Source organism: Cebidichthys violaceus, unplaced genomic scaffold (genome assembly GCF_023349555.1).
Source record: "Cebidichthys violaceus isolate CVI_PGR_0920_01 unplaced genomic scaffold, fCebVio1.0.p SCAF_17, whole genome shotgun sequence".
Taxonomy (NCBI): Eukaryota; Metazoa; Chordata; class Actinopteri; order Perciformes; family Stichaeidae; genus Cebidichthys; species Cebidichthys violaceus.
Window position 1 is genome coordinate 9,640,052 of NW_027176340.1, and position 12,189 is coordinate 9,652,240.

A 12,189-nucleotide genomic window follows, 5' to 3' on the forward strand; every position below is an offset into this window, starting at 1 on the left:
AGAATGTTTACACGTTGGTTAAAAGTTTGAACAACAAAAAAAAAAAACCGTTGAAAAGCGTTTTTCACAGCAGGAGAGTATCTTACTTGTGCACTTTTTCAGCCCGGACCCTTTCTTCACGGCGTGACGGCTGAGTTTGCAGCTGAAGTTGTTCTCCCAGAACTCAGCAAACCAGATATTCCTTCTGTTGTTCTCCAGCGTTCGGCTGATGAAGTAACGATCAAACCCTAGACAGATCATTTCATTGTCATTGGCACAGTGTGTATCAGCACAGTGTTGGGACAGTTTGTGAGCCGGCGCTCCGATGTGTTCTACAGTATAATTGATTCAATATTACATGTTATGTTCAATTTACTTTGTAGCTCTGTTTGACAGAATTTTAGGTTTTAGACTTTTGATGATCATATGATCAATGGTTAAGCATTACAAAGAATCTTTTATTCTTTTGCAAACAGATTCAGCCCTGAGTCACATGAAAAGAATATTTCACTGAAATATGCACATGGTTTTATTATACAGGGAGATCTGATATATGCACAAAGCACTTCTCTGTACCTTTGATGGACTGCCGCTTCGGCAGGATGGTGACGGCTCCCTCTGCCATCTCCTCCTGGTGCACAACCGGAGAGATCTTTGAGCCCCAGCTGTCCGACCCCACCCAGATGAAATGACCTGTCTGGTTGGCCTTTTTAGCTGCATGAAGTAGCCGCCTGCAAAGGTGAGGAAACAGATGTTGCAACGGATAAGGTCAGCATGCCGACCAGCTCCACTTTGATTTTGTTTTGCAATTGGTTACACAGCGGTCTGGCATCGCTGGACGGACGCTGTTGCTCTGATGTTTTTCTAATCTTCCATGGTGTGTTACGTAGCTATCACCAGGTCCTACCTGATATCGTCTTCGTTGGCAAAAAGTATGACAACTCTTGCATTTGGGTTTTCTCTGAGGCGTCGGATGACCTTGTCAAACTCTCCCTGCTTGGGCTCCCGGGGAATCTTCACAGACTGGGAGATGCACACCCCCCCTAAACACAAGGAAGTTTACGAATCAAGTCAATGTGATCATACCTTCGCAGTTTAAAATAAAAATCACAGAAATTAAAGTTAACATGAATTAAACATCGAAAATGTCACTTTACATTTTTTGTTGTGTGAACTGAATTTAAATGTAATTAGGTACAACTAAACAATCATGGGCGAGGTAAAGAAATCGAGGGCTTTGTGTTTACCAGGGAGTGCTTAAAAAACTGAAACTGAAAATGCTGCATTGACCAACAGGCTTCTAAAAGAAAGAAACTCTCTGAGAGTTTCTTTCTAAAAGGCCTTTTCTTTATCTACAGTATGCTGTTTAGCAGTTGGGAATGATGTGATTTTGTGAAATAGTCTGTATGTTGTTTCTCTATCATTTTTACAGGGCATTATACATTCCTGTACATTCCAATGTGGATTTAACTGAGATTTTTAACGGTGGAGAATGTTCTGTTTTTGATAAAGGAAGAGCCAGCTTCACAACCTCTATTTCTTCTGGACTCTTCCCAGGAAGGTAAACATTTTCTTCGCTCTGTTTGCTATTGGTGTTTTTGCTAAATACGTGACACCAAGGTATTTAAAAAAGGTCGATAAATGTTTTTTCATGCATGAACCGGTTAATGAGAGTGTGCTGCAGGCTGCGATGCTATACTGTACTGTTATGAGCATTTAATGACTCTCTTCATGGTACTACACCGGCACAGAAAACATGTATGCAACAATGTGAATGCTTTTGGCCTGAATCCCCGCTTATACCCACAATACAGTATACTCATAATATGACTAACACTTAAGAGTCTTTGCAAAAGCAAACTGAAAAGTACACAAACAAAACAAACAAACAAAAGGATGTTGGGTTGTGTTTTGTGCAGTCGAAAGAAATGTTTCCAGTGCTTCTCCAACAGGATTTCTTGGGGGAGATTTAGAGTGCCTCAGTGTGGCATGTTTATCTGAAGGATTGTTTCTTAGCATCCTGCAGCTCTCAGGACAGCGGGGACACAACCAAGACATGTCTTAGTACATCCTGTACACTCACTGTAGAGCTTATATACAGTAGATACACACTGTGCCTATCAGTGCTGTAGATAGGGACCAGTTTAGAGTCAGGGAAGCTAAACTATGTAAATTATTCTTTGCCAAAGTGAGTTTGTGATTGCAGTGTCATACGAAAGATTAACTCTACAGCCCGACATGTTGTTCTCCAAAAAGCAATCAGAGGAAACAACCAATGAAATGATTGAAAAATTAACTGCAAATTAATTAAAGTAACACCTCCCTCTCCATCAGCTGAGTCATGTCAACAACGTGAAGCATGAAGCTGACGCAGATAAAAAATACAACAGCAGAAAGGCTTCTATCGTTGTTATTTTAGTACTTGTAGAGTATTGTTCTGTGTGCGTGACGTGCACGGCGGTCTAGACTCCTGTCATTCTGTGGTCTTCCTCCCTAGTGCCCAGCTCAATGAGGAAACCAAATCCAGATTTAGCTGTCTAACAAAGTTTTGAGGTTTGAGACAGAGTCCCCTTGTTGGATGAAACTGTCTCATTCTTGCACAGCTGTCACCAAACCTCGTTAAGTTTGAGAAGGTCGGACAGAATTTCTGACCCTGTCCTCGGACACGCCAAGGTTTAAAATGTTGTCAGCGAAAAAGAAAACTGCAACAATCCTGCAATGAGTACTGTGTATAGACAAGTTTTGAGAATGATGAGCTGCAATAGCTAATGAGAGTTTGTGTAGAAATCAACGTCCCCGACTCATTCTGTCCAAATTTATCATCGAACAACAGTAAAAAAAACAAAAGCAGTATAAAAGGCAGGACAGCAGGATATCAAGGTCACTCACCACCGAATCAAAACACCAAATCTTTTATTGCGTGACCGCCCACCTAGGCCGTATCTTTCTAGTATGTTTACCACTGCATCAAAAACAATTGCAGTCATGCAGGCATTTAGCTTCTTGTAGTTTTGTACTTTGCTTCCCCCTCTTGAGGAGTTCCACAGTTCCAATAAAGATATTTTTTACCATCCCACAGTCTGAAAATTAAACCATAAATTTGCAGACCTGTTGAATAAGCTGTGGGCTCACAGTAAGAGGAACATATTGCATTGCTGATTTTAATAATTCAGAATATAATGCTTTTACACTTGTGTATTTGTTACAACAGTAGAAAACAAGCAGTTTACTTGCAGTACTAAGATACATGATACACTTTTAGCAAGGGTGACCACCTTTGGAATAAAAATTCCCTACCAGGATTAGTGCCAAGATGTACCAATTAAAATGCCCAAAACATAAGGATTCAAAGACTGTTAACAAGACGGTAGTGCCATTTTGTTTGCGGCATTCATTCAGTCTGGTGTGTTCATTTTAACCACTTTCTTTTAGAAATGGGGGTTATTTTGCTTTGTATTGAATGTAGTTTTCAGAAGGGAAAAAAGCTGTGGTATAAGGGCAGAAATGTTTTTTTCACAATGATCAAAGCCATTTGCTAATTTAAGATGTGTTATTTCTGTAACTTGATTTATAACAGCCTGCAGAGCTGCGTCACTTTCGTCCACTCTTGGAATCATTTTATTTGCCATTTTTTTGTCCCAATCTTTTGTGGATGTAGCTAGACAGCTATGTAGGAGGATCCCATCTGCAAAGCTCCGATAGGTCAATTGTTCCTCTGACTGAGGGAAACAGCCGTCAGTGACACAACAACAAGATTTGGTTGGTGATTCAGCGGTGAAACTGGGTTAGAGATTAGATTTGTAGATTCGTTATTCTTTATAAATAAACATGAATAGTTTATGGATTAATGGTTTCTAGCGCAGCTCTATCAAGTCCAATGTTCTGACAAGGCTGTTAGAAACAAGGATTTGAGGTTGTTTCAGTTTTCTGAAAGTTTCCCTCCGACAATGTACTTTTGGATGTATTCCAGATTTTGAGCAGGAAGTGCATTGAGTGTTTAAACCAAGAAGGGATTTTTGGTATCCCTAAAAAAAAAAAAATACACACACTGTCTGGCTGCTTCTCATCATATTTTATGTTATGGCAGACTGCTGCAGGGAGTGTTTGTCATGACTGCATTTGTTAGAGCATTTCATCACTTCAGCCATTTGTGTGTGATGACCCACTTGTCCAGTTGACTCAAATAGGCTCTATTATCGTCCATTTGGGGTGTTTACTCAAATTGATGGGTTTAAATAAGTGAGAAGCATGCAAACAACACCGTCACTTTGAGGTTCTCACATGCCACAGTGGAGGACTATCCTGTTGTCATCTTAACAATGTGTTCACTAAAATGAATGGAAAGTAATGTTGACAAATAGCTGCTGCAGTATCAGGGCAGCCACAGACATGTAATCTGTCTTTGCCACAATGGCTGAGCAGCTTTCATTTTCTGCTTTTCATTTATATTCAGATGCCTTCCTGATAACAACAGACATGGTGTGTGTGAGATCAAGTCATGGCATCAACAACCACTGCATTTTCTTTGTATTTTAATTATGTGAACACCAGATTCCATAACCAAAAAATCGAATTATGTCACAGCCGTACATGATCAAATAAGCTGACGATAACATTTAGAAAGCAGAAAGAATATCTGTTGATACATAAAAGGAGATGAATGTCATAAATGTTTTTCATGACCTAAGGTCATCGGAGACCAAATTCAGGTACAGTCAACTATTTTCTCTCACTCGACCACTGTTTGATACAGCTTTGCAACTGCAGAAACGACGTGCGCAACATCTACTCTGTTTGCCCATAACACTGAATATATCCTGCTTCCTGTGTTTTAAAGCTGTCTTTTGTGCTTCCTGCATATTTCTTGGACCTGGGTGAAAAATATACCCTTTATTCATATTCGAAAATATAAAATGGAGTAACTACATAAAAATTAAACTTATAACAAACCCAATGGGAGGTCATTTCCACAACCAACAAAAACAACAATTAATTCTAATACCATACTGACAATGTATATTAAAGTTAATATTAAAATACTAGGCAATTAAAGCAACTTCAGTTATGGTTAACAGCAAGTTTGCAAGCAAAGCTGTGTCTCGTCAAGGCAATCCTTTGTAGTTTTTTTTCCCCACTGTAAGGCATCTTTGTATGTGGCAGAAAAGCTGCTACTAAAGAAAACACATGCAAAAAGAAGTAATAACTCAAATGAGGAAAACATAACATCACAATCCGTACAGAAAATAAACAGCAAAAGATCAAGACATAATGCTGAAAATACAGAAGAACACGACAAAATAAAGTAATGTTTCTAGCCATATACAGCACAATGAAACTAAGCCACAACAATCAGTTTATGAGGGATTTTAAAAACCATTACACAAGTAGTAATTATTAAAAGGCAAACCCTATGCAGGGGCAATATCTACAGTAAAATCTGAATGATGCAATCTGAATGTTAAAATTAAAATAACAATATCAATATCATTGACAAGTGATTGACGTATTTGTGTCGTATTGGAATTTGTTCTGCCTTTTCAATGTTTCAGTGTGTTTCTTTGAGGCACATTTGTGTTGTCAAATTGGTGAATATGTTTCCTAAATTAGCGTTTTTACTTATTTGCAGATTTTTTTCGAATTGTGACATTATGCGTTTTCATTAAATGTTTTCTTCCGTTTGCTTATAGTATTTGGTTGTGTTTTCTTAAAGTTGGACTAATTGGTATTTTTACATTAAGAATGAATCAAATGACTTTGTATAATGTGAAAGTGGTAGGTTGAGACTGTTTCCACTAACTCTTTACAGTGTTTTACCATCTTTCTGCTCATTGTATTGGTTTTACGGTCCACAGATCTTTACTGTTTTGGTTCAGTCTCTTCAGCGCTGTTTCCAGACGTTCCAGCTGTTATTAAGGTTACTTAAGTAAAAGTAATAATCCAGCAATTTAACAATACTTACAAGTAAAAGCCCTGCATTCAAAATGTTACTGAAGTAAAAGTCTAAAAGTATTAGCATCAAAGATATACTTGAAATACAAAAAAGAAAAAGTACTCGTGCAGAATGGCTCATTTCAGAATAATGTAGTACATTACTGAATTATAATTATTGATGCATTATTGTATGCCTCAGTTTTGAGAATTTTTTTTATAAATCAAATAAGAATAATATTAAAATAATAATAAACATTGTCATTATCTTAACATCAATATGCAATGAACAATATTCAACACCATTCGAATCATTTCAATAATCAATGCATTATTTGATCATCCAAATAGTCGTTAGTTGCAGCCTTAGCTGTTATCAGCACGAACTAGAATTACCGCCTTGCACCTGTATGCCTCTGTAATGTTGCAGTTAACATCCATGTCTGTCCAAAATGTCACCACTTCATAATTTTACACTGTTAGACATTTTTGTGTCATAACTATCATATGAATTCTTGAATAACGGCCAAAGACGTGTTTGGTGAGGTAACAGTGATCTTTGATCACCAAATCTATTCAGTTCATCCAAAATCTCAAGAAAATAGTTTCAGGTTTTCCTGAGATATCAGGTTAATGAGAACGGACTGATGTGAGGTCACAGTAACTTTGACCTTTGACCCAAAAATTTGAATCAGTTCATCATTGAATCAGATGGACGTTTGAGCCACATTTGAAAAAAATGCCCTCCAGGCATCCCTGAGATATCACATTCACGAGAATAGACTTGATATCATTACGTCCGTCCGGTTCATCAAAATAAATAAAAGTTCACCATATCAACTTTATATGGTGTAAGTGGCCAAAAACATCACTTAAGCCTCTTTAATGATGCTTTATGTTTTAGCACTTTGAGAACTTCTCTTGGCTACCATCATGTTAGTTAAACTAAACCACCAGACTAGTTAGATACAGAATGTACACATGACACACAAACAAAACTAAAAACCCAAATTCTGTAGAGGAATGTATGTATGTATGATTTCATAAACGTTCATATTTGTATTTATGAGGAACATTTAAAATACACAGTATCTTGTATGTATTGCACAGTCCACTGTATGGCATCCTCTCCTTGTAAATCTGGGATTAAATTTCAATGATGCTGAACTCCACATGAGCTGACAAAAGCTTTTTATTTCAACAGGAACTTTAGTGTCACTTCCTTCATTTTGCCTGTATTTTACATCAGCAACAGCCCATTTTCTATTTCATGGCTTTCATGTAATAATTTAAGGTAAAACATTCTGTAATTTCCTGCTTAAATCAGGACTTGTAAGAAGTGAGCTTTTTTTTAACCTTGCAGCAGTCCTACAAAAAAAAACGTTTGTTTTTTAATTCCATTGAAAACTTCAGTGTTGCTGCTCGGTGCTCTAATTTGAATGCATTATGTAAAGACCTCTTAGTCAGGGAGCAAAGTTATTCACCGAAAAAAAACACAACAAGACAGATGTCCTCATGCTGAATACTGATAGCGCTAAATCAGCATTAACAATCAGTTATTGCTGGATTAGTGAGGACGTTTCTCAACAAGGAATTTGATCATATTTATCTTATTTGAACATGACATTAAAAGTGACGTGTGAACTATTCACCATTATAATGTTCTCAGCAGCTGAACTGTAGTTTTACAAATGAAATGTGAACTGTAGAAAAGTCACAAAAGTTCATAGAAGGTTTTCAGTACTGAACTGACAACATATTCAAAGCGGGAAACCGGATCCTGAGAAACTGTTTGATGCTAGAAAGTAACTTTGTCTGTGATGGTTTTACCTTCTTACTGCATTTACAATACAAAGAGGAATCTTAGGTTTGCTGTTGGCTTACTTTGCATCAGGAGGTTGTTTTTGTAGATGTGTGAGGAGATTTGAAATAACCTCCTCTTGCAAATGATTCCCTTTTCTTGCCAAGGCTATACTGTGTAACTTTAACTGCCTATGTGGGTCTGACGTGCCAGAAAATAAATTCCCGTCCAACGAAGCCATTTGTTTTTCATAATACATTTCCAAGACAGATTTTTCCCTGCAAGCCCTATCAGCGTGGCTGGTTGTAGACTTTAATCTGTTATATTGTGTCCGTGCTCAGTTCAATTAAACCAAAGAAATACAATAGTATTAAGTCTGAAAACACAATTTGTTGTGTCTCTGCTCCACTGAGTTTCCTAATTGTACATCTTTCCCCTGTTATTTGTTCACCACACATGTCTTTTTGTGTGTTTAGTCTGTGGAGCAAGTCAAGTAAATAATTAACCAGTTGGACATACCATATTGACTCCTTTGTTTCTCTTTTCTTTTTTTAAGCTCTAGATGCTTCTGACTTTTTGGAGTGTGCGAAAGTTGGTTAATCTCAGACTTCAGCTTGAAATATTATGTTAAAATCAAATGAGAGCACATACCAGTCCAAAAGCACCAGGGACTACATTTTCAGAAAAAAAGGAAGGATAATAATGTGCTCTAAAATACTTTTCATCACCTATTAGGTTTCTAATTTGTATGTTCAAACATTTGTTCATATTTCAGAACATAAAACTCAGTTGGGCCATCTTCATTAGGACCATGTCACGTGATAGGGTCCATATCAGAGTGCAACAGCTATTTTGAAAAACACGAAAAGTAAGTGAGGACTAAAAATCAATACGAGATTTAGTCATTTTTATCTCTGCCAGGGAGGTTGTGTTTTCAACCTTGTTTGTTTGCTGGCAAGCTACCTCCAAAACTTAACACAAACAGTTTTAAATGAAACTGGAGACACTTGAGACACAGACTCGAGAATGTTTCAAAGGAACTATTTAAAGGGAACATATTATGCTCATTTTCAGTTTAATACTTGTATTTTGGGTTTCTACAGGAACATGTTTGTATGCCTTAATGTTTTAAAAACATGATTTTTCTCATAATGACTGACATACTTTACTTAAGCTTTTTTTTTTTTAAATCCTCATAAAACTACAAGTATTTAAAGATGTAATAATCAATATTTTTGTATTAATAATGGCTTTTATGACATTGTATTAAAATGTATTGTTGACAGATGTTTGCTCACTGACAATACTAACAATGATGTTGTATTTAAAATAAAACGGAACATCATCTTTCTTCAAGTTTGTGGTCCACGTTGAAATGTCAAAAATAAGAAAATAATTAAATGACTTCTTTCGTTCCTCTCCTTTAGTTTGATGGTACTTTGGCAAAAATAAAATAGAGCACTGTCTCTATCCATGGTGTTTAGATGAAAAGGACATTTTGACAAATATGGCAAATTACAGAAGTTACACACACAAACTCCATTCTGCCCGCTCTGACTTTCAAACATCATTTCAACACATTTCAAACAGAAAAACACTTTGGAAATAACATGTGTGATGTCGGCTCTGTTACCAGACAAAATAAGAGATCACAGAAAAATAGTTTCAGGTAACAGAAATTTGACAACGTTGCTGTGCATCAAAAGGACCTAATATGTTACATGCTTTGGATCGGGCTATGGTGGAGGAGTCAAAACAGGTCATCATTTAAAATGTGACCTTTAGTTAGTATCGCCTCCATCAAGCTAATCACTGTAATGTTTTAAAACATCGGAACAAAGTGCCCGAATGAATCATCCCTCAACATTTTAGCAACAATGAACGGAGGTGGTGACTGCCATATCACATTTAAGTAAAGCAAATGTGAATTGAATAACATAGCAATCAGTCTGCTCTTCTGAAATATCATCAATAGAGATGCGTTGATTGGAACATTCTTGACTGATTCCAATATCCAATTTCTTAAAAGTCTGATCTTTTCTTTTTTACTGAGAACTATAATTGACACAATTTTGTAAGTTTTATTTCATGGAAAGTCAACTGTATGTTCATAAATTATGTGTTGATAGAAAAGAATGAGAGAAAACTTTATTCTATACTGTGTATGTAGGCCTTTTATAGATAATCATCCATCAAAAACAATGTATTTATGAATCTATTTATTCATATAAAACTAAATGAATCAGTATCTATTCACATTAATTAAAAGTGTATTACATTATGTCAACTCCCACTCCTGCGGCATGTGGCTTCCTCCTGCCTTCCCCACCACCTACTGACTGTGAACTACCCACAAGGAGAGGGGGAGACCCCGCGCTGTTGACAATAGTCAGTTACTGTCTATGTCGACGCCAACCACTGTGCCACCGTTAAATTTCGACCTGCAAACAATTGGCTATATCTAAGACTGATCGGCTGGTCACCGGTCATGGCTGATCAAGCTGAAAATCGTCCCGATTCTGGTCACCGGCTGATCAATCGGAGCATCTCTAATCACCAGAGATATCCCACTAACAACCCCTCTTCAAAGTGCAAGAAAAAAACCCAACATGGCTTAATAATGTTCTATTTTATTTTTCACCTCTTCTTTAAAGCAAGGGCAGCGGTTTCAATCAAACCAATTGACTTCTGCCTGACCTCTTTCTTTTGACTGCAGCTCAGAAAGGCCTTGGGCAGAGCTGAGTCCGCATACTAAGCCCTACAAATAGGCGTACTTGACTGTAGCCTACCTAATTGACTCTGTAATGGTGTCATAGTTCAGTGCCACCAAATTGACTGAGTTTTCAAGCAAGCTTTGGCAACACTGGTACAAATACTGATACAACTCCAAGTTTATCGCCCTTAACACAACAAGGAGCATCAAAACAATGCCGATGTAGCGCTGGATATTACCCTTTGCATTTAGAATGGATCAGTCCAAGCCAGTTACATCAACATGTAAATAGATGTGATATATAACCATCTGTCATGACATCATTTTAAAGTGGCACTTATAAATATTTGTATGTGATGTATGTATGTACAGTTGTGGTCAAAAGTTTACATACACTTGTAAAGAACATAATGTCATGGCTCTCTTGAGTTTCCAGTTATTTCTACAACTCTGATTTTTCTCTGATAGAGTGATTGGAACAGATACTTCTTTGTCACAAAAAACATTCATGAAGTTTGGTTCTTTCATGACTTTATTATGGGTTAACAGAAAAGTGATCAAATCTGCTGGGTCAAAAATATACATACAGCAGTGCTAATATTTGGTTACATGTCCCTTGGCCATTTTCACTTCAATTAGGCACTTTTAGTAGCCATCCACAAGCTTCTGGCAAGCTTCTCGTTGAATCTTTGACCACTCCTCTTGACAGAATTGGTGCAGTTCAGTTAAATTTGATGGCTTTCTGACATGGACTTGTTTCTTCAGCATTGTCCACATGTTCTCAATGGGATTTAAGTCAGGACTTTGGGAAGGCCATTCTAAAACCCTAATTCTAGCCTGATTTAGCCATTCCATTACCACTTTTGATGTGTGTTTGGGGTCATTGTCCTGTTGGAACACCCAACTGTGCCCAAGACCCAACCTTCGGGCTGATGATTTTAGGTTATCTTGAAGAATTTGAAGGTAATCCTCCTTCTTCATTATCCCTTTTACTCTCTGTAAAGCACCAGTTCCATTGGCAGCAAAACAGCCCCACAGCATAATACTACCACCACCGTGCTTGACGGTAGGCATGGTGTTCTTGGGGTTAAAGGCCTCACCTTTTCGCCTCCAAACATATTGCTGGGCATTGTGGCCAAACAGCTCGATTTTTGTTTCGTCTCACCACAGAACTTTCCTCCAGAAGGTCTTATCTTTGTCCATGTGATCAGCAGCAAACTTCAGTCGAGCCTTAAGGTGCCACTTTTGGAGCAAGGGCTTCCTTCTTGCACGGCAGCCTCTCAGTCCATGGAGATGCAAAACACGCTTGACTGTGGACACTGACACCTGTGTTCCAGCAGCTTCCAATTCTTGGCAGACCTGCTTTTTGGTGGTTTTCGGTTGACTCTTCACCCTCCTGACCAATTTTCTCTCAGCAGCAGGTGATAGCTTGCGTTTTCTTCCTGATCGTGGCAGTGACAAAACAGTGCCATGCACTTTATACTTACAAACAATTGTTTGCACTGTTGCTCTTGGGACCTGCAGCTGCTTTGAAATGGCTCCAAGTGACTTTCCTGACTTGTTCAAGTCAATGATTCGCTTTTTCAGATCCATGTTGAGCTCCTTTGACTTTCCCATTGTAGCGTTTGTGGGCGTTTGTATCCAATGAGCCCTATTTAAATGGCCTCAGAGAAGACACCAGCTGTAGTCACTCATAATCACTCACAAGAAGTTAAGAGGCCATGCTATGAAGCTCATTTCATTGACACAACTTTCTAAGTCACCAAAA

At 37.8% G+C, this 12,189-nt stretch overlaps 1 protein-coding gene across 2 annotated transcripts in view; it reads right to left on the reverse strand.

The window, feature by feature from the left end:
- Positions 1-12,189, reverse strand: part of LOC137873988 (metabotropic glutamate receptor 4-like) — a 153,029-nt gene that overhangs the window by 37,293 nt on the left and 103,547 nt on the right. For both annotated transcript variants that reach the window (XM_068712535.1, XM_068712536.1), the window contains exons 4-6: positions 887-1,022; positions 556-710; positions 87-227 (exon numbers count right to left, since the gene is read on the reverse strand). In XM_068712535.1, coding sequence (XP_068568636.1) covers positions 87-227; positions 556-710; positions 887-1,022 — 432 coding nt within the window. The remainder of the gene's footprint in view (positions 1-86; positions 228-555; positions 711-886; positions 1,023-12,189) is intronic.